The sequence below is a fragment of the Pollicipes pollicipes genome, unplaced genomic scaffold (genome assembly GCF_011947565.3).
Source record: "Pollicipes pollicipes isolate AB1234 unplaced genomic scaffold, Ppol_2.1 Scaffold_4219;HRSCAF=4965_pilon_pilon_pilon, whole genome shotgun sequence".
NCBI lineage: Eukaryota > Metazoa > Arthropoda > Thecostraca > Pollicipedomorpha > Pollicipedidae > Pollicipes > Pollicipes pollicipes.
Genome location: NW_023596448.1, coordinates 29,440,804 through 29,466,729, shown reverse-complemented (window position 1 = coordinate 29,466,729; position 25,926 = coordinate 29,440,804). Strand labels below are relative to the sequence as shown.

The 25,926-nt window shown below is 66.3% G+C and overlaps 2 protein-coding genes across 2 annotated transcripts in view; both read right to left on the bottom strand.

Moving 5' to 3' along the window:
- Positions 1–276: 276 nt before the first annotated feature.
- On the bottom strand, positions 277–2,818 carry LOC119095143 (uncharacterized; the record flags this gene model as incomplete). Its single annotated transcript, XM_037218025.1, has 3 exons — positions 277–1,240; positions 2,112–2,233; positions 2,627–2,818. Coding segments are annotated over 3 exons (441 nt in total), but the record flags the coding sequence as incomplete, so codon positions are not given.
- A 1-nt stretch (position 2,819) lies between these two features.
- LOC119095142 (caskin-2) overlaps positions 2,820–25,926 on the bottom strand; it is a gene marked incomplete at its 3' end in the record, with an annotated part of 47,308 nt that continues 24,201 nt past the window's right edge. Inside the window, exons 5-11 of the mRNA XM_037218024.1 lie at positions 23,715–23,854; positions 23,059–23,197; positions 9,347–9,457; positions 6,042–6,267; positions 5,098–5,210; positions 3,940–4,110; positions 2,820–3,191 (exon numbers count right to left, since the gene is read on the bottom strand). Of these exons, the coding sequence (XP_037073919.1) occupies positions 2,820–3,191; positions 3,940–4,110; positions 5,098–5,210; positions 6,042–6,267; positions 9,347–9,457; positions 23,059–23,197; positions 23,715–23,854 (1,272 nt within the window). The remainder of the gene's footprint in view (positions 3,192–3,939; positions 4,111–5,097; positions 5,211–6,041; positions 6,268–9,346; positions 9,458–23,058; positions 23,198–23,714; positions 23,855–25,926) is intronic.

Sequence of the window (25,926 nt, the reverse complement as noted above, 5' to 3'; positions counted from 1 at the left end):
GAATATGAAAAACAGACAATGCTTGATCAAAAACGACGTAAAAAGTGGCGAAGGAATCGAGGCCAATCGTCAGTTCTGGCCTTCGTTGGTCGTGCTCGGTGTGAGTGAACTGCGCAGAGGCTGGCAGGGGCGCTACTGCTGTGTCCTTTATCGAAGGTACAATCACTGAGAACCCCGCTACAGTGGAACGGTGCTGACCTGAAGTGAGATAGCATTTCTTCCCATCAAAGTAACTGATGCTTAAAACGTTGACTGCGTACGTCCAAACATCCTGACAACGATTGACTCATCTTATATTCTTGAACAATGTCAGTACAAATACTCTTTCACACAGCATCCCCGCGGTCAGAAAACACAGATCGAAACATAAAACGCTGAGTACTAAGGACAACTTCTCCAAAACAATTATACACGATACGACAGGGGGCAGTCAACAGAGCGCGGAGCCAGCGCATCGTGCCTCGTGGCCTGCCGCACCTGCACGTGCACACGGGTCCAGTCCGGTCACGACGCCGCCGCGGCGGGAGTGTACACAACGGTGTGCGGCGGTGAGACGACATTCACGGAACGAACCGGACGGCCCCCTCCGGGGCACCCGGTACACCGAGGAGGAGGTGATCCTTAGCTCAGCTCCCGTCGATTCATTCGCTCCATGTCGCGGAAAGGCGTGAAACCGAAGGCGACGGACACAAACACAACTCTTTTGAGCCCCGCCGGCACGGGGCGCAAAACAAGCTCATTAGATTAAAACAAAATGCGTTATTCTTCCCATCAGCAGCGCCTAAATGCAACATCGTGGGGTGGTGGCGTTGAGCGAAATGCAACTGAACAAAACGTAGGCCATCGCTCCCCACTGAATCGTACGATCGGGGCCGAGCGCAGGCGGCCGGGACACCTTCGCGCCCTCCGCCATCCTGTACAAGTATGTATAACAGGCCGGCAGGAGACGAGCGGCGTGCGCGGCGGGCGGCGGCGGCGGCGCGCTCCCAGCCCAGGTGCCGGCTCAGCGCCGCCGCCCGGCGCCGGCCGCGCGGCCTCGCCCGGTCCGCGCCACAGCACCAGCAATACAAAACGGGACCGGCCGGCCGGCGCGCGCTCGGCGGGCGCGCATGCTCACTGCGCCTCACTCTCCAGTTCCAACATGGCGTCCAGCTCGTCGGTTAGGTCGGCCAGCATGGACCCGATGTCGTTCAGCACGTCGCCCTGGCCGCCGGCCGTGCCCGCGGGCGCTTTGGCCGACCTGCGGCGCGGCACAAGTTACCGTTCGGCCCCCGCGGCGATCTCGGCCGGCGCGCCCGCCGCGACGGTGGCGACGCGCGGCGGCCACGACGGCAAACTCACTGGCACCGGCGATTGCAGCATTACAGTGGAGCGTCAGCGACGCGCGATCACTCAATCATCTAGGCTACGGAATGGCAGCATCAGTTCAACAATCGAATGACGTTTGTGTCGGTACGACGATGAGTCGCGGAAACGCATGGAAACATCGCGCACTGACTGACTGACGTAATACCACTCACATCACCTCGTCAGATATGTGCAGAAGACGGAAATCCTCCAAAAAGCGTGCTAAGCCATCTACGAAAAGAGAAGCTGTCTGTGAAAGTGTTCCTCAGACCACATCGCGTGGTCGTGGGTGGCGAATTGCCATGCGCCCGACGCGTCACTCTGGCAACGAACGCCGCGTGCTCTGGGTGCGAGTCCACCATGCAAAAGAAGCCTAACCGACGCCTCCAACCAACCAGAAGATAGCGAGAAGCATGCCTGTCACCAACTACAAATCGCTACAGGCGATACAACAGAGGGCTCATCGACGACGAAAGAAACGGGTCCTCTACCGAAACATGCAGACGAGACAAACGCCGAAAACAAGCCGTCGCTGGCCAGCGGCGGCGTGCGCGAGCGGCGCACCTGCCACGCGGGCATGACCTGTGCTGGCCCCGGTTCCGTGTGAAGGGCAGAGAGACAGAGAGAGAGAGTGCCGCCGGGGACAAGAGGTGTGCACGCACCACGCCGAGTCCACCGCACCGCCGCCTCGCATGCCATCGACAAAGCCTCCTGAAGCGTACCATGCAGCGCCGGTGGCGAGCCGGCCGTGCTCGTCCACTCACTTGGCACTTAGACTAGAGGCCAGGTCGCCGACGGCCGCGTGCGGACGCTGGGCCCGCTGCTTGATCGTGCCGGCGTTGTCGTTGGCGAATGGGAACGAGTCCGACTCGGTGCTCGAGGTCGACTGCGGACACAGCGGGAGGCGCGCGCGCCGGTCAAGCCCCTGCGGCTGGTGAGCCGTCCCCCGGCGTCGCTGAGTCGGCCGGGCAGGACACACACACGCACATACGCATGCACGCACGCGCGTACGCGCACGGATACTGAGACACATAGGCAGGCACAGACAGACACGCACACACACACACAAACACAAAGGCACGCACACAGGCACACACACGGACAGACAGCACCACGATGGCTAGGCATACCCACCCACTGTGAGGTCAGCCACCCCTCGCTCGCCCACACTGGTCTGACCCGTCACCGGTAATCCCGCCGCCTGACCAATCTGATCCCCCGTCACCAGAACTGCTCCGCCCCCCGCCGCCAGCAGCGCCCCGGCCGTCCCCCGACGCACCTTGAAGCTGGCGCTGCTGTCGTTGCGGCCGGCCCGGCAGGTGGCCGGGCTGCCGCTCTCGCAGTCGGAGGTGTCGCTCGTGTCGCCGCTGTCGCGCACCACCAGCGGCAGCGGCGGCGGCGGGAACGCCTGGCGCGCCGCCGCCAGCTGCGCCGCCTCGGCCGCGCGCAGGACTGTCGCGCCGTGGCGGCGGCGGCTTCTTGGGCGTGCTCTGCGGCGTGCTGAAGGCGGGCCGCGCCGCGTCCGGCCGCTTGAGCGGGTCGCGCGGCAGGCTGCCGTAGCCCTTGGGCGGCGGGTCGGCGGCGCCGGCGGGCTCCGTGTCGCGCGTCTTGGCCACGATCTTGGCGACGGGCCGCGGCCGGGCGGCCGGCGCGCGCGGCCGCGGCAGCGTGCCGGCGCCGTCCAGCAGCGCCGGCTCGTTGGTCGGCGTGACGTCGCCGTCCTCGAAGCTGCGCCGCCACGGCGGCGCCTGCAGGATGTACCGCTGCTGCTCGAAGTACTGCAGCTGCGTCTGCGGCGCCGGCGGCGGCGGCGGCTCGTCGCCTGGCTCCCCGGCCGGCTCCACCTGCGGCGGCCGCGCGGCGCGTCATGGGCGGGGTCAGCGCGGGGTCGACGGGTCACCGAGCAGGGGCCGTAGGGGTCACATCGACCAGCAGGGTCGTCTGGGTCAAACGAGCCAACTACGTGGGTCGGCAAGAGCCGCAGGGTCATAGCAGCGGTTATCGGGGTCAGCAGATTTGAGAAATGGGGTATCTACACTTGCCCCGTTACCTGCGCTACGAAGCGGGCCACACAAGGGCTGGTATGATCTCAATGGGTTCAGAGAAGCATTCCGATCGGAAGCACATCGCAGTGTTCATAGGGTCGGGGTTCAGGGTCCAGTAAGCCCACTTAAGGGCCAAAAACTCGGCATAAAAAAATCGTGAAAGCTAATGGAAATTATAGCAGTAGTTTCCCATGTACCTCGTAGAAATGATTCAAATTTCGACGAACTTTATGAGGACCGACTATTCTCCGCAAGAAAGCGAGCCCAAGTAACCCGGAAATACCACGGAAAGCACTCTAAAGTTGCCCACTCCGCCAATCGGCATGATGGCTTATTTCATTTCCCGTCGTCCGCGCGCGATTTTCCAGCCCGACGACTTCGACCAACTAGTTTCACGCACTGCAGTCGCCACCGATCGCGGTCACACGCGTGTGACAGCGGTCAGGGCAGCATCTTGGCGCCAGCACCTGCTGTAGCGGCAGCGGCCGGTACTGTCAGAAGCCCCGGTACCGTACCCCCGGTACTGTCAGGGGCCCCGGTACCGTACCTGCGCCTGCACCTGCTGCAAGGGCAGCGGCCGGTACTGTGAGAAGCCTTGGAAGCGGCCGGCGGCGGCCGTCTCTGCCCAGCCGTCGCGGGCGGGGCCGGCGTGGTGGAACGTCTTGAACTGCTGGTAGGTGGGCTCGGTGGGGCTGGAGCTAGCCGGAATGGCGATCTCCTGCGGGCCGGACGGACCGGCGTCAGCGGCATGCCGAGAACAGCGCTGGCCACGGCCGGGTCTGGCCTCGGCGAGGTCAAGACGCGCGGCGAGGTCACCGCTGGTCACGGTCAGGTCACGACAGCACGGCGAGGTGACCGCTGGTCACGGTCAGGCCACGACAGCACGGCGAGGTCACCGCTGGCCACGGTCAGGTCACGACAGCACGGCGAGGTCACCGCTGGCCACGGTCAGGTCACGACAGCACGGCGAGGTCACCGCTGGCCACGGTCAGGTCACGACAGCACGGCGAGGTCACCGCTGGCCACGGTCAGGCCACGACAGCGCGGCGAGGTCCCCGCTGGTCACGGTCAGGTCACGACAGCACGGCGAGGTCACCGCTGGTCACGGTCAGGCCACGACAGCACGGCGAGGTGACCGCTGGTCACGGTCAGGTCACGACAGCACGGCGAGGTGACCGCTGGTCACGGTCAGGCCACGACAGCATGGCGGGGTCACCGCTGGCCACGGTCAGGTCACGACAGCACGGCGAGGTCACCGCTGGTCACGGTCAGGTCACGACGACACGGCGAGGTCGCCGTTGGTCACGGTCAGGTCACGACAGCACGGCGAGGTCACCGCTGGTCACGGTCAGGTCACGACGACACGGCGAGGTCGCCGTTGGTCACGGTCAGGTCACGACAGCTCGGCGAGGTCACCGCTGGCCACGGTCAGGTCACGACGGCACGGCGAGGTCACCGCTGGTTACGGCCAGGCCACGACAGCACGGCGTGTCGCGGCGTGGTAGCCCACAGCCATGAAACTGCACCTACACCATCTGCACTGCGCCCAGGTGATGGAACATCGCCTGGGTCACGGAGGCACCGCCCGCAGCGTGACCCTAATGAGTTGAGAGGCGCTGACTGAGAACATTGAGCACGCCAGGGCGCTCGCAGCGGCCGGGAAGGCGGCGCAGTCCTGCCCGGCGCCGGGTCTGACGTCACCCACCTGGGTTGTGTACTGGTGCTGGTACTGCGACGGCACGCGCTTGCCGGTCAGGATGTCCTTGGCCCGCTTGATCGCCAAGGTGATCTTTTTCTGGTGTCCCAGCCGTGAGATGCCTGCAGGAGTTGGGGGTTTGGTCGGGGGCGTCTCGAGCGGGCCGGACGAATGTGACGTCATCGCTGCTCCGTCAGTGACAATAGCTGAGCGCATGCAAGCGAAACAAAACAATACTGTCTATACGTCACAGATTTCATGATAAGTCACCATTTTCGTACAAGTGAAAACACGAAATCAATCTATCTTTGGTTCGGAAATAACGCAACATACGACAAAAAGACCCGTTCACCGAGCGCCGTTCACCGTTGGGCGACGTCTGACGCCCCTGCATACAGACTCGAAAAAGTTCTCAGAAGTTCTCAGTACAGAAGTTGATCGGGCAGTCTAATTCATTTCTTTCCAAACTTATAACAACCGCTCCCGCGTGCACTTGAGAGCGGGAGAGCCGGCTCCTTTCATGGAGGGGGGTGGGGAGGGGGGGGGGGGGCTGGCGGTGGCCCGATAGGCCCACAAGGCCCCCGCTTGTTTCCCAATGCCTTCCCAGGAGATTCAGTAGCTTCAGCGTCATAATGGTCCCACAGATCTTCCAAAATCCTCACAGGTGGCCATAGTGCCCAAAGTCTCATATCAATCCCATTTATCTGCCCCAGGGGCATTCTCCAGATCTCCCCATGTCATCTCAGCCTCCAGAAAGCCTCATCACATCCTAACCGTTCTCAGCCAGGCATGCCCACGTGATCTCGGGGGCCAGAGCATCATAATGGTGCCACTGATCTCCGCCAGGTTCTCCCAGGTGACCTCGGGGTCTATGGTCTCTCACAACGTTCTCACCGATCTTCCCGACGTCCTTCCAGGTGATCACGAGGCTAGCGGTCTAACAACGTTCTCACCGATCTCCTCGAGGTCCTCCCAGGTGATCTCGGTGGCCTGCGGCACGGTGGTGTAGCCCTGCGCCCGCAGCAGCTCGCTGTACTCGCTCAGCCGCAGCACGTGCAGCCAGCGCTCCAGCGACTCCGGGATGAAGTCAGGGATGCCGTCGGAGATGTTGAGGCGCGCGATCTCCGCCTTCAGCTTGCGCCTGTGCGCCGGCTTCGTGATCCCGATCGCCGTCAGGTCCTGCGCGAGTCACCGGGTCAGCACTTCAACAACATTCCTCGCCGGCAGATACCACAGGTCACGTGGTCTCCCAGCCAACCGATGTCTCGTGGCGATTGCGATAGTGGACATCATCCAGGCACCATTTCGCTGTCGCTCACACGCCACATTGCCTCTCGGTGCACGAAGCAGAGCCTGGCCAGGACATGAGACATCTGCTAGGCTCTGGATTGATGCGCTGATGCGCGAGCAGGAACCGATGTCGTTCATCTGGCTCACCACATCTATACAGTCTAAGGACAGGAACATATCGATCGAAGTTTTCACTCCGACTAACACGTGGAAACACATGCACTGTAAGAGCCGGTGACGACTGTTAAACGCACGACCTTCGGCTCACGAAACAAGCACGCCCCCGCAGCGCCGCGACCGTGTTTATAGTGTAACAGCGACAGCCCGCGGCTGTCCGCGCTGCCTGCCGTGTTACACAGGGCGCCTCGGTCCCGGGGGTCCAGTCTGGTTCAGTCGCGCGCCGTCGCGGGCGCGTCACCACACCGAGCCGTCATCCGCCCCGCTTGATCGTCCGACCGGCAGAGCGGCGCCCCGCGGAGCATGGCCGCAGGGCGGGGAGGCGACGACGCACAGCGCGCCGGAATCGCTGGCCGCGGTTACCCCAGACCATCGGCCGGCCGGCCGGACACGCCGCCGGCGCGGGAGAGGCTCCACCGGAGCGGGAGAGGCTCCGCCGGTGCAGGAGAGGCTCCCCCGGCCGGGGCCAGGCTCAGAGGTCCATTGTAGGCCGACGGCCAGGCTCAGAGGTCCATTGAAGGCCGACGGCCAGGCTCAGAGGTCCATTGAAGGCCGACGGCCAGGCTCAGAGGTCCATTGAAGGCCGACGGCCAGGCTCAGAGGTCCATTGTAGGCCGACGGCCAGGCTCAGAGGTCCATTGAAGGCCGACGGCCAGGCTCAGAGGTCCATTGAAGGCCGACGGCCAGGCTCAGAGGTCCATTGAAGGCCGACGGCCAGGCTCAGAGGTCCATTGAAGGCCGACAGCCAGGCTCAGAGGTCCATTGTAGGCCGACGACCAGGCTCAGAGGTCCATTGAAGGCCGACGGCCAGGCTCAGAGGTCCCTTGAAGGCCGACGGCCAGGCTCAGAGGTCCATTGAAGGCCGACGGCCAGGCTCAGAGGTCCATTGAAGGCCGACGGCCCGGTCACAGCCAGCATCCGGCGGCCGGTCATTTTCCGGTGCGCTGACCGCGACACCAGACGGCGCTGCCGCGGTCGGTCTGTTTTTGCCCGGTCCACCTCCAGCTTTTGAAACGCGTCACAGCACAGCGGTCGGCTTCTTCGAACGGCAGCCTGGGCATGTTCTTAGGATAGACCGCTTTAACAGCCAATGAAAATGCCTTCCAGAATGTGGAGGCACTCGACAACACAATATACCCGCGGTTTCACGACCCAAACATCTCAAGCTAAACCGTCAATAGCGCTTTCCTGGCAACTATGCTAATTAGACGACGCGGACGATCCGGGCAAATCTTACCGCAGTTACGTATGCAAAAGGATCTGAAACGGATCTGACAGACGGTAGTTTGAAGAATTACTGGCAGGCCGCCGCTCATGCATGGCAAGCGAATGAAGGACTTCTGCAAACCATCGCAGGACGTCTCAAACACGACCAGCCTCGCCGCCGCGCGGCGCCAAGGCCCGGGCCGTCCGAGCGTGCTTCAAAACCCGCCAGCACGTCCAGGAGGCAAGCGGCACTTACGGCCGACAAAACAGCGGCGTCCCAGACACCGAGAGATCGATACCAAGGCCGGCCGGCCGGGGGCGGGGCGGGGCCGGCCGGTCAAGCGCGGGGACACTCAATGACGCCGTAACTTACCCATGGCCATCAGGGCGGCCGGCTATTTCGTGATGAGGTCAATCACGGGTATGCCGCTCGTCATGGCCCCTTGATGGTCCATCGCGGGGCCCAGGAGTGCGCGAGAGGCTCGGAGACGGCCGTGGGGCCTTGAGACGGCCGTGGGCCTCGGAGACGGCCGTGCGGCTCGGAGACCCACCACTGAACTCGAGGCCAGGCCCTCGGCACGGACGCGCACCCGCTGCGCCGTTCGGCATCGCATTCAGACGCCCGCAACAGCACCGCGGCGCATAAACAGATCGAGCCGCTGCGAGCTGAGATGCTGGCGGGTGGGTCGCCGGTCTCAGCGGGTGGTCATCGGGACGCGGCCCGACGCTCGGCAGCCGCGCCGACCGGCCCGGCGCCCGCCAACGCCGCCGCCGCCGGTCACAGCCAGACGCGCCGGCGACCGTCGAAGGGCGCGGAGCCTCGGCCCGCACACGGCGCCTCTGACAGGGCAGGAGCGCACCGGGCCCCGGTCGGCCTCTGGCGGGACCCCGTCGGTCGGGTCACCAGGGGCGACGTTCACACGCCGTGTGGATTCGTCCCACAAGGAGTGGATGATGAGCACTCAGACAGCCGACTGCAGTGGACCCACTTTACGGCGAGAGGTCCTCGCAACGAGCTGTCGACGGCCTCTAGCGAACTGGGAGAGGTCGGACTGAAGGGGCCCTTCCGGGCCGCCGCTTCTCGAGCCCTCCCGCCGGCAGCGCCTGCGGAGCGTGGCCGCCGCCCAGCCGCTGCCTTCCCAGCAGCAGCGGAGGTCCGAGCGAAGGCCCGTCTGCCTTCCACACGCCAGAGATTGAGCCAGAGACGGCCGGTACAGCGTAACCACAGGTGGAGCAGGCTGGACCGACGGGGACAGCGAGCACTGGCGGGGCAGGCTGGACCGACGAGGACAGAGAACACGGGGGGGGGGGGGGGCAGGCTGGACCGACGGGTACAGAGAGCACGGGCCTGGCCAGGCAGGACCGACGGGGAGAGAGAGCACGGACGGGTCAGGCAGCACCGACGGGGACAGCGAGCACCGGCGGGGCAGGCTAGACCGACGAGGACAGAGAACACAGGCGAGACATGCTGGACCGACGGGGACAGCGACCACGGGCGGGGAGGGCCGGCCAGCCGCACAGCCCGAGGACGGCGGCGCGACACCGGCGGGAGAGGGGGGGGGGACGCTCGGCGGCGCCGGCTCACCTCCGGGGTCATCCGGGACACGGTCGGCATGTCGTAGCCGGCGCTGACGAACAACTGGTAGTACTCCTCGAAGTGGAAGTCGGTCAGCCAGGCGTTCAGCACCTCAGAGTCCTGCGGCAGAGGGTGGCGGTGTCAGCTCGCGCGCTTAAGACCCGTGTCACACTTACCTGCACCGCCCACCACACCGAACCACACACATACTGACCACGACAGCCGCAGCGGCCGGCTGGTTACAAGTCGATTACAGAGTTCAGAAACATCACTGCTCCGTGGTGGAGACAAGCGCCAAGGGTCAGGAGCGTAGGATACTGATAGACACTGAAAAATCGTGTACTCAGAGCGCCGAGCGATGTACGGCCTCGTCCAGCTCCACCCAGCTCTCGCTACGGCCTGAGTGATGTGTCGGTGGTGACGGCAGGAAACGCTGCCGGTTGCCAACTGATACCGCGGGGAAACGGACATGGTATTCACCCCACTGCACTAATCCTACTGTGTAATTATGTGGGACTGTTGGATCGTAACGCGCGATGTGCAAGTGACATGAACCAATACGCACACCAAAGGTTTCTTGAAGCGACCTTAATCTAACGAAGGCTGATAATATCCTCGATAAGCTACTATGAAAATGCAGAGCAAGAATTAAGAGAAGACTGCGATGATCAAAGATAATCCAGGCACGTGAAGTCAAATCCAATAGATCTGTGTCCCTTCGGCCTTGTATCTTCCACGAACTCGCGATAAAGGATCCTGCGAGACCGTCGAAGTTTCCTTTTCCGAAACACGGCGTTTTATCTCCTCGACACACAACAGGCACCCGAAGCCCGTCGACTTAGCCGGGCTTTAGGTGCCCGTCCGATCGCAGCAGCTCCAAATCCCCGGCTCTGAGCGAACTTAGTTCTGAGAGCGCCCGCGTCCAGGGTCACCGCGTGTGACCTGAGGCCGGGGTCGCCGAGGCTGGGCTGAGGATCGGGCCGGCCGGGGTCGCCGAGGCTGAGCTGAGGATCGGGCCCGGCCGGGGTCGCCGAGTGTGACCGGAGGACCGGCCGGGGTCGCCGAGGCTGAGCTGAGGATCGGGCCCGGCCGGGGTCGCCGAGGCTGACTAGAGGATCGGGCCGGCCGGGGTCGCCGAGGCTGATCTGAGGACCGGGCCGGCCAGGGTCGCCGAGGCTGACCTGAGGCCGGGGTCACCGAGGCTGAGCTGAGGATCGGGCCCGGCCGGGGTCGCCGAGTGTGACCGGAGGACCGGCCGGGGTCGCCGAGGCTGAGCTGAGGATCGGGCCCGGCCGGGGTCGCCGAGGCTGAGCTGAGGATCGGACCCGGCCGGGGTCACCGAGGCTGACCTGAGGACCGGGCCGGCCGGGGTCGCCGAGGCTGATCTGAGGATCGGGCCCAGCCGGGGTCGCCGAGTGTGACCGGAGGACCGGCCGGGGTCGCCGAGGCTGAGCTGAGGATCGGGCCCGGCCGGGGTCGCCGAGGCTGACTAGAGGATCGGGCCCGGCCGGGGTCGCCGAGGCTGAGCTGAGGATCGGGCCCGGCCGGGGTCGCCGAGGCTGACTAGAGGATCGGGCCCAGCCGGGGTGGCCGAGGCCGACCTGAGGACCGGGCCGGCCGGGGTCGCCGAGGCTGAGCTGAGGATCGGGCCCGGCCGGGGTCGCCGAGTGTGACCGGAGGACCGGCCGGGGTCGCCGAGCGTGACCGGAGGACCGGGCCGGCCGGGGTCGCCGAGGCTGACCTGAGGATCGGACCCGGCCGGGGTCGCCGAGGCTGACCGAAGGACACCGGGCCGGCCGGGGTCGCCGAGGCTGACCGAAGGACCGGGCGGCCGGGGTCGCCAAGTTTGAACTCGGGACCGAGCCGACCGGGATTGCCGAGTGCCACCGAAGGACCGGGCCGGCCGGGGTCATCGAGTGTGACCTAAGAATCCCTGAGGATCGGACCCGGCCCGGGTCGTCGAGGCTGGCCGGAGAGCCGGACCGGTCGAGCCGCAAGGAATCCGGCTACCGTGTCCACCTCGGACGCCCGGCTTATCTGTGAGCCGGCGTCGCATACGCGGCGGTTGCCATGCTTGCCGCCTGGCTCTTGAACACCAACCGATCCTCGTAGCGTGAAACACCGTCTCAGAGCTGCACCATGCACCCACATCTCAGCCCTCCCGATCCCCAGGATAACACCGCCGCCGCCCGCCTCCTCGCCGAACTGAGCCGATGACCCGCCTACAGGGGCGCCGCGGCCTCCACGCCGTCCCACGCCGTCTCCTCCCCCATGTTTGTGCCAGCGGCCGCCCCCCGCGCCGCCGCCGCCGGCGACAAATGACCCCTGATCGGCGCCGTCTCGCCAGGCGCTGGCCTCCTGCGGACGTTCCCAGGCTGGGCCACCCGTCCCTCGCGCCGCCCCACGCCGCCGTCCGGCCGGACAAATCCGCCAACGGGCCGCCGCCACGGGGGGACACGGACGCTAAGCTGCAGCGTGAGATAACGGACACCAGGCGTGGCGTCCTCCGTCTTCACCTACCCGGGGGCGCTGCAGTTAGCCGCGACACAAGCGCACCGGCCACCAGTCGGCAGGTCTGGCCAGGGGTCAGTCGGGCCCGCGCTATCCCGCCGACACCTCGGCCCACACGCCGACGACATCACCGCCCTACGGACAACACCTCCGGACCGTGCGCTTGAGCAGCCGCCGAGCATCGGCCGCCTGGCCGCGGCACGCTCCCGCAAAACCCCGCTACCCCGGGCTAGTTGAAAGTCAATCGCTCCTCGCCGCCCGTGTCCGACGCCGGTCGAAGCGACGGCCATCGCGCGCGCGCGCGACTCCACTTACAATGGGCCGTCCGCGGGCACATCACTCGCCGGAAGACCGATCGACGGCCGTCGACGCCGACGTAGAGCGGTGACGACAGCGGCCATCCGCCGCGGGGTGCGGCGGCGCTCACGCGAGACGTGGACCGGTCCCGGGGGAGGGTGGTGCCCGGTCCCGGCGGAGGGTAGTGCCCGGTCCCGGCAGAGGGTGGTGCCCGGTCCCGGTGGCGCTCGCTCGAGACGTGGGCCTGGTGCCCCGGCTGGGCGGGCGGCGAGGGGGCGGGGCGCTGAACATGCCGGTGGCACGAGCAGGCGACAGACGGTGTCCAGATCCCAGTTGGAAGCGGCACGTGCCCCCACGCAGGACCGGACCCAGCGCAGAACCCAGCAGGAAGGGGGGTGGGAGCGGAGTGAGCGAGCGACCCGACCGCTAACCACCAGCAGTCCCCCTCCCCCTCCGCACCACAGGCACCACAGCCCGCGCCCACCCTACGCCGACGGCGCCGGCGACACAGTGCCCGGGTCACGGCCGGCGGCTGCGCCCCTGCCCCGGCACACGGTCCGCCATCACCCGTCACCGTTACAGCCGGCGCGTGTTTACCGGCCCGCTATTACAGCGGAGATCGCGAGCCATGGCTGAGCCGCGATGTAAACATGGCCGAGCGGGCCTAACTAATGGCCGCGTCTTAGTGCTTTATCAAGCGGCGCCCTCATTCCAACCAGCTGCCGCTACCGTGCTTCACTCGACTTCAGGATAAGCCGGGCTGATAGCCCACCAAGAGCCGGCACAAAAGGCGGCGGGCGCTCGGTCTGACCATGTGGCTAGAGCGGACGAGCCGGCAGGGACGACATCCGGCGGGCGGTCATGGGACGCATGCATTCCATCCTGCCACCATTGTAAACAAACGTGGCAGGAGCAGCACGCGACGCCAGCTGCCGACGCGTCGGCAGGTAGCGGGCCGGGCCGTCACCGCCGACCGCTCACTCCCGCGGCGTTCGTGGCGCGGACGCTCACTCCCGCGGCGTTCGTGATGCGGGCGCTCCTTCCCGCGGCGTTCGCGGCGCGGGTGCTCGCTCCCGAGGCGTTCGTGGCGCGGACACTCACTCCCGCAGGCGTTCGTGGCGCGGACGCCCGTCGCCACCGACGGGTCCATTGCACGGCGAGCTGGCGGCTCTAAGCCGCAGCTGGGGGCGGCGACGGGCCGGCGGGCCTCAATTGACCCGCCTCCGCGCCGCAGACGGGACCCACCCGGCGAGCGGGCGGCGGCGGGCCGGCGTCGCCGCGCCGCGCGCCCCGGCCCGGCAGCGACCACCTCCGGGTGGCAAAACAGCGGCCGCCGGCCGACCTGTCCAATCCGCTCGCGGCTGACTGAGGCCCGGCGGCGATGGCCGGCCGGCCCCAGCCATCACGCCGCCACCCAAGACTGGCATTCAAATGCCTGCAAACAGCGGCCGAAGCAATTTACGAGATGGCGTATGGAAGGTGGCGTGCGCGGCAAGAAAATGCAGCCAATTCGGCTTGCAGGCGGCCGTGTGCATGGTGATTGCACGCGATTGCGGGCGTTGCAATCGAGCGGCGGCGCGCGGTCGCGACCGGCGTGACCCGCCCGTGGCAGCCCACGCCGAGGAAGCGCGCCCCGCCCATGATCGCAGGCGTGGACCCGACACTGGCAGGCGCGTTCCACGAGCGGGCCATGTGGGCCCGCTGCCCAGCGCTGCGCCGGCACCAGCCGGCGTCTGCACTGGAGCGGCTGCAGCACTGGTCACCGACCCGCCCCGCGTGAGGTCAGCTTCCGAAACTGTGCGGCTCTCACTGCTCAGCGGCCTGGGCTGTACCGTGCGGCCGGCCGGCGCCATTGCCAACAGGGCACGCTGAGGTCAGCAGGGCACGCTGAGGTCAAGAGGGTAGGCTGAGGTCAACAGGGCAGGAGCGGTGCCGACCGGCGGCCACCTCTGGCCGGACTGCTAGAGACGCGTTCCGAGAGGGGAGCTGACGTCGATGTCCAGGATTTCGGCCCCTCCCCTCCCCACGGGACACTGAGATCGGGCCTATTTCTGGCCGTATATTGGCTGGCGACCCAAGTGGGGCCACTTTACGGCGGTGAAGCGGTCAATAGCGCCGGGGTCGGAGGCGCCGCCCCCACCACTGACGCCCAAACACGGCAGACGCTCCAAGGCGCCGATGCCGGCATCAGAACCGCCGCGGGCCGCCTCCGCCGCCGGCGACACACGGCAGCCGCGGCTAGTAACCGCGACCGCGGCCTGGTCCGCCGCGCCCGGGCCCCGGGCCCCGGGCCCCGCGCCCGACGCCAGGGGCCTCCAGGCCGGCGCGAGTGGCCCCAGAACCCCGTCAAACTTAGCTCCGCAGGTGTCGGCAGTAGAACATCGCAATTTGGAGCGACCTGACCAGCAGTTGGTTGCAACAGAAAGCGACCTGACCAGCGGCCAGTTGCAGCAGAGGGCGACCTGACCAGCGGCCAGTTGCAACAGAAAGCGAACTGACCAGCGGCCAGTTCCAACAGAATTCGACCTGACCAGCACTCAGTTGCAACAGAGGGCGTCCTGACCAGCAGTCAGTTGCAGAAGAGGGCGACCTGACCAGCGGCCAGTTGCAACAGAGGGTGACCTGATCAGCAGTCCGTTGCAGCAGAGAGCAACCTGACCAGCGGCCAGTTGCAGCAGAGGGCGACCTGACCAGCAGTCCGTTGCAGCAGACGGCACTGTTGCACGTCCGCTGATGGTGCATTGTCCGATGATCGATGCGTCGCTCAGCTGCTGGCGGCGCCGGCGGCGACTCTCCACCGCGCGCGGCCGTCTCGGCTTGACCCGTCGGCGGCCAGAACACCTGCCGCCCGCCGGCCAGCGGCCGGCCCAACAGGTGCACCGGCGGGGTGACGTCAGACCCACTCCCAGCCGGCGTCACGAGATGGCGGGAGGGGAGCAGGAGCCGGGCACAGAGCGGCGCAGGGAGAAGGAAGGAGTGAATGGCACGGGCAGCGGAACGTAGTGACAATATAAATACAACGGGAGGAGATGGACATCAGGAGGCACAGAGGGATCGAAGTGGAGAAAATGAGGGACAGGCCAAGGCTGAGAAATAGGGGGAAAGACGCAGTGGGAAAAACGCACTGTCCGTTATTCGATTCAGAACCCAGCCAGCCAGTGGAGCTGCTCTGAGACTGATTGTCCAGGCATGGGACCGCAGGACGGCTGAGAGCGATGGCCCTCGATTCAGCTGAGACTCGGTCCCCCGTCGTCTCCCCGCCCAGAGGGAGTGAATCCAGCTGAGAGCGAGTCCAGACCGCGTTCAAGTGAGTTTCCAGTCACTGACTCTTCCCAGCCAGCCGGTGTGTGGTTTCAGCTGACTGCAACTGAGCAACAGCATGGAACGATTTCAACGAAAGCCTCGCAGAACTGATGCCGATTTTCCGAACTCATGCCGAGGGATCTCATTCATCTGAACTCCTCGGTCGACAAATCTTCCCGCCTCGCTAACCTCGCTTCGACTCGGACCCCGTCACCCCCCCCCCCCCCTCTCCCCGCCCCAGCAGGTCCGTCCGCACCCGTGCAGGCGTCAGAGGCTCGGCAGAGCGCCATCGTGATCAGCTGAAACGAGCAGCCACGGCCAGCCGAGAAGTCCGCCGGCGACGCGGCCGTAAAATGTCGCGCCGCGTCGCCCATGACGAGGCCGCCCCCCCCCCGCCGTCATCCCCCTCCACCGACGAGACGACCGTCGGCCCGCGGCACCCGCGGCGGCGACGCTGGGACCAGCGGTCGCGGCGCCGATGCTGGGGCCAGCGGTCGCGGCGCCGTCTGGCCAGCGGCAGACAGCGCCGGCGGCCGGGCGCGCAGCGGCACATCCGCCAGCCGAGCGGCGGCCGGCCGCGCGCGCGCCCGCCCTCCGGCTCAGCTCGGATGGAAAAGTTGCTCCCCGGCCGGCCGCCTCTAGCGAGCGGCCCACCGGCCCGCCTGCCCACGGCCGCCGGCACAATCGATACCCGCCCAGCTGGGATTTAATTTGGGGCTCATCATGTTTATGAACGCAGGTCGGACGAAGCAAGACCAGTCGCCGGAGCAGAGCATTAGCCCTCGATGAATGATTGAGGGAGCCTGCTCAGCAACCCAAACGTTAATCTGGTAGCGTTCCATTAGCGAGTTTTTCAGACTTTCGGGCTCCCAGCAGTATGACAGACGGTGTTATAACAGATAGCGGTATGACAGACACGGCTCCCAGCGATATAACAGACCGGGGCATCTCCGGGAACGCGGCGTCCGCGGTCGGGCGGGATAGAGGGAGTATTTATTACATCCGGGGGGCGCGTCTTTACCAGGAGCGACGAGGTGGCCACCACAAGCGTCTGGCCAGCGCGGCCTTTGCTCAAAGCACACGGTTGTTGCCAAGGATTTCGAGACGCGTTTATGGTTGAGAACATTTTGCGTCCATATGGCAGGGGTTATCAGGCAAGATCTCCCACAGCGTCAAGCATGGCGAAAGGCTGCAGACTTGACCCTTACGGTCTCCGGCCGCTCCGCAGCCGGTCACAGAAACCGTGCATGCCACCGTCCAATCGCCAACCGCGGCGTCATTTCCAGCCGGGCGGCGGGCGGCCGACACTGCCTGCACGCATGCAGAGCCGGCGGCGCCATCCATCAGAGCAGCCGCCCGGAGGCGGGGCGTGGTCGGAGGCTGCCGGCGCCGACCAGCCGGCCCCGCGCGGCGCCCAGCGCCCGGCCCGGAGCGACCCGGGGCGGCGGCCTCGCCGCCGCCGCCAGAGGTCGGGCTCGGGTAGTGGAGCGTCGTCACCCAGCGGCGGCCGACTCCCTCACATGCGAGCCTCCCCCCACACTGGGGCTTAATTGGCTGCGCCAGCCGCCACTCGCGCCGTCCAATATATCGGCCACTTGAGGCGGCCGGGAGCTGCTGCCGGCCGACCCCGGCGACCTCCTGCCCTCAGAGCCTGGTTCGCTTCGGAGCCGCCTCAGCGCCCTGCACAGGGGACCACCCCGCCGGCCGACCGGGCACCGGGCGCGGCCGAGATACTGCCGCCGATCACCGATGCCAACAGGTCGCCCGCCGCCACGCCGACGCCGCGGCGGCGGCCCGACGGCCGCATGGGCGTGGCTCCGTACCGACCCACGGCGCCTGCAGCCGGCGCCTGCAGCCGCCGCCACGCTGGCCGGCGGCGCCGGGCCGGAGGACACGCAGCGGTCCCCGGCGCTCCGCCCCGCCGTCACCTGCGCCGGCACTCCCGGCCGGAGGGGCGGGCGGGGGCGGTGGGCGGGAGCGGCGGACGACCCCGGCGGCGGCTCACCTGCAGCGGCTGAGAGCTGTCCTCGCCGGCGCGCAGGCACCAGGCCATGACGGGGGGCGGCGGCCGGCGGACGCGGGCGGCGGCTCGCCGGCCCTCGGACCTCCTCTGACATGCCGGGCGACCGCGAGCGCCACCTTAGCCGGACCGCACCTCCGCGCCAGCCGACGCCGCGCCGGCCCGGCAGCGACTGGCGGCGGCCGGCGCCGACGCTGAGGCCGGCCCGGCCGCGATGCATCACGGCTGGCCCAAGATTGGACCGGGCACCGGCGGCGATCGCGGGCCGTCCGCGGCCGTGAGCCGCCCGCGCACCGGCGGCCACCGCTCATCGCGCGCACCGCTCTGATGAATGGAGACGGCGCGCCGCCGACCGGCCCTCTAAACTGCATATTGGCCGTCGAGAGGCGGCCCGGTGGTGGCGCCGGGCCGCCGCCGAGCCGCCGGCCGTCGACCGCGGGGGCGGCGTCCTGGAATGTCAACGCGACCCGCCTCGCTCCACCGGAACGCCGCCCTGCAGCGGTACCGGCGGCGACCGGCCCCCAAACCTGCAGCCGCCGGGATCGCGCCCTGCCCGACCCCGCGCCAGACCGGCTCGGGTCAGGTCAGACGCGCGTCCTCTGACCCGGCCGGCGGGCCGCGCCCCCCGCCAGGCCCCCGCGTCCGACTCCTGCCCTGACGACCTCATTCATACACAAAATGACATTGATTGGGCGGCGCGGCCCTTTGTGCCACCGGTCGGGTCACCGCGGTGGCGCCCGGGGCCGATCGATGCGGCGCGGCGCGCGCACCGGGCCGCCCGGCACACTTCACACTTCCCGGAACCGCCGGGGCGGCCTCAAACGGCGCCGCCGGCCGCCCACCGAGGTCACCGTCCTGGCCCGGCCGCCGACGCCGGTCCGGCGAGGGGGCGGTGACAGGGAGCGGACGGACAGGCTGGTGGATTTGTTGTTTGTTGGGGGTTGCCGGCGCGCCGACTGCAGTGGTCATTTTGCGCCCCTTGGCTGGTGACTTAGGACGGGTCAGTGACCGCTGATGACCCTGGACAGCGACCGACAGGTGACCTCAGATAGGTCAGTAGACGCTGATGACCTCGAATGTGTCATCCACCGGTGGCAACCACGGCCAGGTCAGCGACCAGCGGCGGCGATCAGCGCCAACACACCTGCCAGAGCTCACGATGCTCACCATGCACAAACACAGAGCGCACCACAACCGTCCACCGCTGGACAGCCCCGTCCGCTGATCCGGAGCCGCGGCGGCCAGAGCTGTCACGCCGTCACCGGCAGCGAGAGACGAACGGAGCCCGCGCCGGGGCTGCCCGGCGGCGCCGACAGCCGGCTCCAATCAGCCCATTAATGACGCATTAGACGCCGGCAGCGCGTCGCGGCGTGCTGCTGACGGCGGCGTGAGGCACGAGCCCGAGCTGAGGCGACAGGAATACGGCCAGGCTCGGCGGCGGCACGGGTCCGGCTCAGGGGCTTCGACCGGAGCACGAGCTCGTCCGTAACAATAGCACGAACGTGCTCGCGTGGATGAAAAAAAAGAAATATAATAAAATACCGACTTAAACGATAAAAACATCACTCAGAAAAGACACCGGTACAAATTATAGAAATTTAATGCTACAAAGCCGCATCCGGAAAGGCACGAATGCCAATTCCAAGATTCCTTACATCCCTTGCTCGTAGCAAGGGATGCAAGAAAAGGCAGAAACAAAATATAAAAATTACCGGCTATGCGTAAGAGCACTAGCACCATTACTTCCTGATCACAAAAGCATTCATCACGTAATTGTCTCCACTGAATGTTCATCAGCTGCCACGGCTGGCCGGTACCAGAGCCCGAAGCTCAGCCATCCAGGGCCAGCACTGGGCCATCAATACAGGGACGGGGTATCGACGAGCCAGAAGATTACGACGCTAATGCAGTAATTTGTTGCGCGTCGAGATAGCCATATAACTTACAGTGCACCCAGCTGTCGGGAAAGGAGAGACAGTCGGCCGTCGCAAGTGCCACAGCACGGGTGTTGATGGCAGCTGCCGCGTTACGGCAGCTGGGCCGGCGGCGGTCCAAGCCACAGCTTCGGAGGTCGCTGACCCGGCGGCAGCACACTCGAGACCAGCCATTCATCCTCCCGGAGAACGGCGACTGCACTGAGGCTACCATGCCACCCTCTGGCACCGGCTGCTGGTCCAGCCGACTGCGGCCGGACAACCATTAAACGTCGCTGCGGTGTTGACCGCTGCCGAGCGCTCGCCGGCGCCGGTGCCCCTGCTCTCCCGCGGCGATGGACGGCGGCTGCGGAGGCGCCGGCCATCCGCGACACGCTCCTCTCGGCCGGCTCACGCCGGCCGAGGAGCGTCCCAACGCGCCCGGCCGGCCGGAGCGTCGGGCCAGAGCGCGGCGGCCCCGACCGCGTCCGCCGCCCTGCTCGCGCCGCGATCACCGCACCAGGAGCGTGCGACCGTGGCCGTGGCGGCGTTGGTGGCGACGTCGCCTGAATGTGAGCCGACGGCCACGGCGATACTTGAGGCCGGCGCGCCGGTCCACTGCGGCGTCCCCCGACGCAGCTCACCGCCGACGCCTCCTCCCCCGGCGGGGCGTTTCTCAGTACAGGACGCAGGTAGCCGCAGAGCGAGGGCGTTTCTCAGCAGGCGGCGGACAGGCGGACAGTGCCGCGTGCCGCCGCATCCGGGACGGGCCGCGCCACCTCGCACGTCACCAGAGTTGAGAGGTCGTCGGCGCGGGCGTCCGAGCGGGCCGGCGGACCGGCCGGCGGACCGGACCGGCGGACCGGACCGGCTGCAGGAGTCCCAGACGCCGCCACACCCGGCGGCACCCGGCGCCGCCCTCGGGAACGACTCCCACTGGCGCGGAAGATTTTTCCATTTTGAAAACGGTTATGGTGATCGATTCCTCGCGGAGCAATGTCAGTGTCATCATCATCATGGCACCATCATGCCAGTGTCATCCTGACGGCATGGCTGGCGTCGGATCGACTCTCGCCGCGAAGGACGGCCGCTCCACCGGTCCCCTCGCCTCGCCGGCGAGGGGCTGACGGGCGCTCCGCAGCGCCCCCTGGACGTCCTGGTCAGAGGATCGTGAGGCTCCCCGGGCACCGGAAGCTGCCCCGGTCCGGCCCACTTCGTCTACGCCACAATCGTACAGTTGTGGGTACGATTGTGCGGGTGCCAGCGTGCGATACGTGCGAGCTTTCGTTCCGGCTGCAACATACCTGCTCCTACAATTAGTGTGGGTATCTTGGCGTATTTCATGACGCTGTCATAACGCAATATTGACCGTGTCAACACAAGCCCCCGCCGCGCGTTCCATTTGCCCCCCAGGACCTACCCGCGGAGCGCTTCCGTCAAAGCAACACGTGTCTGGTAGCGTCCGCAGATGCCCGATGCAGCAGACCATGCAGCTATCTCATCGACTTCTCAAGTGACAGGCGGCACGCCTTCGGAGTCGCCCCTGGTGGAGCTCCGCCGCGACAGCACCCCGGCCGGCCAGCCGGCGCGGCGGCCGGCACCGCGCCATCTCACCGTCGCGGGACGGCGAGAGGTGACCAGACCGCGCCCACGGCTTTCCGGTCGCGGCATGAGATGCAGGGATGCCGCCCCGCACGGGGCGCGCTGCATAAACCGGGTCAGGGCGGCGGCCAAACAGACTTGAGTGTTTACGTCCGGCCGGCCCCGACCTCGCCGCCCGCTCCTGGAGCTCGTCCGCACGCGGCCAGCCAGAGCCTGTCCAGACGCGGAGCCGGCCCGCTCCCTTCATTCAAATGGGGTGCATGTCAAGTTCGCTGGATAGTGATGAAGTGCTGCCTCTTACGCGGCGGACAACTAATGCACTGCTCTGGTGTAAAATACGGATTGACCTTGCTTTAAACGACATCCACTTGGTGCGCCACAAGCGTTCAGTCTTTCGACATACGGTTTGGACGGCTTCCATTATTGCACGAATGGCCACTGTCCACGATCGCATAGGTCATCAGGGCCTTCCTGGGACCAGTTTCGGAATAACAAATGGTTCAGCTAATGCACGCTTGTCATTATTAATACCGGCGTCACTCAATCCCACGTTTTGGTGCCCCTTACAGTTAAGAGAGGTGGGTCACACATGGGACGCGTTTCCCAGCATTTTTCCCAGCTCCGCATCAGCCGAACTTCGTGGAAAGGCTGCGCGCAGACTGCCCCCAGCCCCCACCGCCGAACTTTGACCCGAGTTCTGCGTGCCCCCCCCCCCCCCCCTACACATCCCCAATCCGCAGAACTCGGGCGGGAGCGGACGCCCTGAGTTCGGCGCGCGGCTGGGGACGGGCCGGCCCGCAGCTCCAGCAGGGCTGGCCGGCTGGGGACGGGCCGGCCGTGACGTGACCCGGAATAAACAGGGCAGACGGATCCGGCAGCGCCCCACGTCGCACTGCAGAGGTATAATCCGGCGGCGGCGGGCCCCGTCAGGTCCCCGCGGTCCCCGCCCCCCCTCCCCTCCCCCTGACGGCGGGACGGGCATCAGCAGGGGGCGGAGCGCCGGCTCGGGCGGCCCACTGTACGCTCTCAAAGTCCCTGCGCAGCGCTGGGGTCCAACATCAGGGCCTCTGACGCGACGTTAACTTTGGAATAAGAAGCGCTTCAGCTCCGACTCCGAGCTCCACCAGCTCAGACACACTCGGAGACTCAGCAGGTTCGTGACTCAGACGGCTTTGTGAGCGGCAGAGACGCCCGGCCGCGTTTATCCGGAAGACGTGGGCGCGGTCTTTGCCCCTGCCGTAGCGCGGCCTTTGCCCCGAGCTCCACCAGTTTGGACAGACCCAGAGAGCAGCAGGTTCGTGACTCGGGAGTGACTTGTGAGCGGCAGAGACGCCCGGCCGCGTTCACCCGGTGCATACGGGCCTTTGCCTCCCTGCCGTATCACTACTCCCCAAGGAGAGGTCGCCGGGTGTCCGACGGCGGGCCGGGCAGCGAGGCTGACCCGCACCCCGCCCGGCCGGCCGGCCAGCTCGTCGGCGACGGCCCTGTCCGGACCGCCCCCGGCCGCCGCCGGCTGTCGCCATCTGACAGATGTCGTGCCCGCCCCGGGCCGGCGCGGCAGCGGCGGGTCCGCCCACAGCGTCCAGGGGGGGGGGGGGGGAGAGACGGCCCCGACGGGGCGCCGAGGGAGGAGGACTGATCTGGGATCAGGCCGGCTAGGGACGTGCTCATCGACATCGACATCGACGACCCTATTGGTCGATGGGCGTGGCCACTTTGCTGTCGCAGATATGTCTCCACGCAGAATGCATGACCCCGATCACTTTCTTAAACTAAGCCACTTGCTTTCAGCACAGAACGCATCCACAGAACTTCGCCATAGTTCGAGTCAAATAAGCCCTCGAACAATGCGGAACCACAATTAATTACCGGGAGTGTGGCGCGATCTATCCATTGATTCCATCCGTGTTCCCGGACACGACAGTTTCCGCCTCGGACACGACAGTTCCCGCCACAGACATGGCAGCTCCTGCCCCGGACACGACAGCTCCCACCACAGACATGGCAGCTCCTGCCCCGGGCACGACAGCTCCCACCACAGACATGGCAGCTCCTGCACCGGACACGGCACTCACCTTCATGCCCTCGGCGAGCATCTGGCCGACGTTCAGGTGGGAGATGACGTCGTCCTTCTCCAGCGAGCCCAGGCTGGAGCTGCTGCTGTGGTACGACTGGCGGTAGCTCGTGCTGGACTCGTACGACTGGCCTGACAACCTGCCGAACGCGGCCGACCTCGACCGTCAGAGCACGCTTCCCATACAAAACAGGCAGACTCCTTTTTCGAACTTCCGAGAAAATGCAGCGTAAGAATGTGCGTAGTGCTATTTAAAGTGGTAATTCACATAAATATACGCTACATTGTACGCATTATAAAACATATTTACATTACTTCTTATCCTTCTATATTGTATACAAACATAGAAAATAACTGAACATGAGAAAGTAACGTGGAAGCTCCACATTTGCAATGAAAACCATCTGACCTGGTTGGCCATCTACATATATTCATAACATTCACATTAATTCAAGCGTAAAGCTTAGATGCACACCAATATAAAGCAGCCATTTCAGGATATTCCACGTAAGAACAATTATGCGACTTCGCATGAGGTATCCTAGCCAAGAAAACTCAAACCATACAGGCACTCATCTGCGAGCTATCATACGTCAGTTCCCGGTCGGACCGCCACGCGGCGCTGCAGTCGGCGCGGCGGCGGCGCTGCTGTCGCACCTGTTCAGGCTGGGCGGGTGCGAGGCCTTGCTCTCGTAGGCGGACGAGGCACGACCCGAGTCCAGGCTGGATGTGCTGTTGCGGCAGCCGAAGCTGCTGGTGGAGCTGCCGGCGCTGGACGGCGAGTCCCGCCCCGGACTCTGCAGCAGGATCAACAGGTCAGGTCAGGTCAAGTCAGGTCAGGACGGCCAGCACAAGCAGTCACGCGGGACAGACCACAACAGCGAGACGCCGCAACACCACTTTCCCACCTCTATCCCTGCACGCCATAACACTCAAACGGGCCCTAAATCCACGGCCGTGATTTCCCTGCCGCCCGCTGTTGCCGGGCGCGCGGCCGCATCCTGGCACGAGCAGCCTCCGCCGACACGCCAGCTCCGGCACCACGTCCGCGCGTCTCACAACACGGCCCGGATTACCGACCAGGTGGGCTCACTTCCACCTGGCCGGTCACGCTGGCCACGCTCGGCTGGGCCGAGGAGCGCTCGCTTCATGCGGGCTGACACCGCGTCACCGGCGGCGAACGAGCACACTGCCGCCGCGAACTGGTCACCAAACGACGGCGACGGCGGCGGCGGCGGCCACCCAGTCCGGTCACGTGCGGTCGCGGCGGGGCCCGGCGACAGCGTGACCCGCCTCACGTGCGCCCGGAGAGAATCGGTGGCGACAGACGACAGCCGAAACCACTCAGGACCGGACGAGTTCCGACCCGCCGACGTCGTGAAAGGCTGCTGGCCAATACGCTTCAGACTAATTCATCATCCCAGCATGTCAAGATTTCACATAATGTGGATACTCGCTTCATATCGCCGGCATTCGGGAAATTGGATACGCCGACCAATCATCAGACGTGATCATCACTTTGGTATCCCAGCGGCTGGCGACACGCTACTGATTCGAATATCTCGCCGTCCGTGAGCCGCGCTGGGTCGCCCGTCAAGAAGGCGACCACATTCCGACGGTCATTTGGGAAGCCGTTACTGCGCGGACGACATTGTACACAGCCTTCCAGCGCCAAAAGCGGCTAATCACCGGCGTAACGGGCACGGAACAGCCTAGAGCCGATGGTATCGGCGGTGGTGAGGCATCCTGGCTGACCAGTTGGCGATGTCGGAGTGAGGCGGTGCGGGGCCCCCGCCCTTCGGGCGGAGGCCTAGCCTGCGGCGGGTCGTGTCGGTGTCACCCGGACACAGACGCCAGGCCGGTACCGGGTCACTTTAGCCCGGGGGTGCGTCTCCGACCGACCGGAGACAGCGGCCGGGTCAGGCGATGACCCGAGGTCCTCGGTCGGGCTGGGCTGCCCCCGGGGCGGCGGCGGACCCCCCCCCCCTTCCCCCCCCCCCGGCACAGTGCGGACCGCCGCTGGGCGGCACCTCGGCCGACGCCGCCGACGCGGGGGCGTGGGAACCCGAGGCACACCTGGCCCGGCTGGCACCAGCCCCGAAACAGCATCGCACAGCGCTGGCCAGCGAAGGAAACAAACCTATCCCTGCTGCTGCGGCGCTGCTGACAACGATGCAACACTGACCAGTGGCGGCCCGGCCCGCCCACCTGTCCCTGCCGCGCCCCCGACCGCGGAGCGCGGGGGCGGCACCGGGCGGCGCGGTCCCGTGACGTGAGCAGGGCGCGATACAGGGAACGCCGGCCGGACCGCGTGATGTCACCACCCGGCCAGCCGGGCTCACCTTCCCGGACACCGGCCGCCGCGGCCCACGTAGTCCAGCGCGGCCTGCTCGCGGCGGCTCGGACCTCCGCGGCGGCGGCGGCCCGCGGGCTGGACTGCCCGTCGCTGCCGCACACGCACGGCGCTACTGAGAACGGCCTGCCGTGCGCGCGCGAGGCCTCGCCGGACACGAGAGCCGCTCAGCACGGGCTGTGAGCGCACGGAAGCCGGCCGACAGGCGGCGCCGCTGGACGGTCGGAGCGCGGTCCGGGCGAGGCCGTCCCTCGACGGCACACCCCGCCCACAGACCGCCGCATCCGGGCGCCGGGCATTCGCTGAGCCAACGCCACAATTCTAGGAAGGCTGCGCAGTAAGGATCCGCACAAAAAAGATCGTTGGGGATGATGCAGAATTGTCTGCATCGCCGAAGTCGGAATACCGGTCCGACAGCGCTGCAGCCCCTCAGCGCGAGCCAAGGTGCGGCGGGCGTGGAGGGCCTCTCGTCCCCCCAGACGGCACGCCACCTTCGAATTCGTCGAATCACTGCCG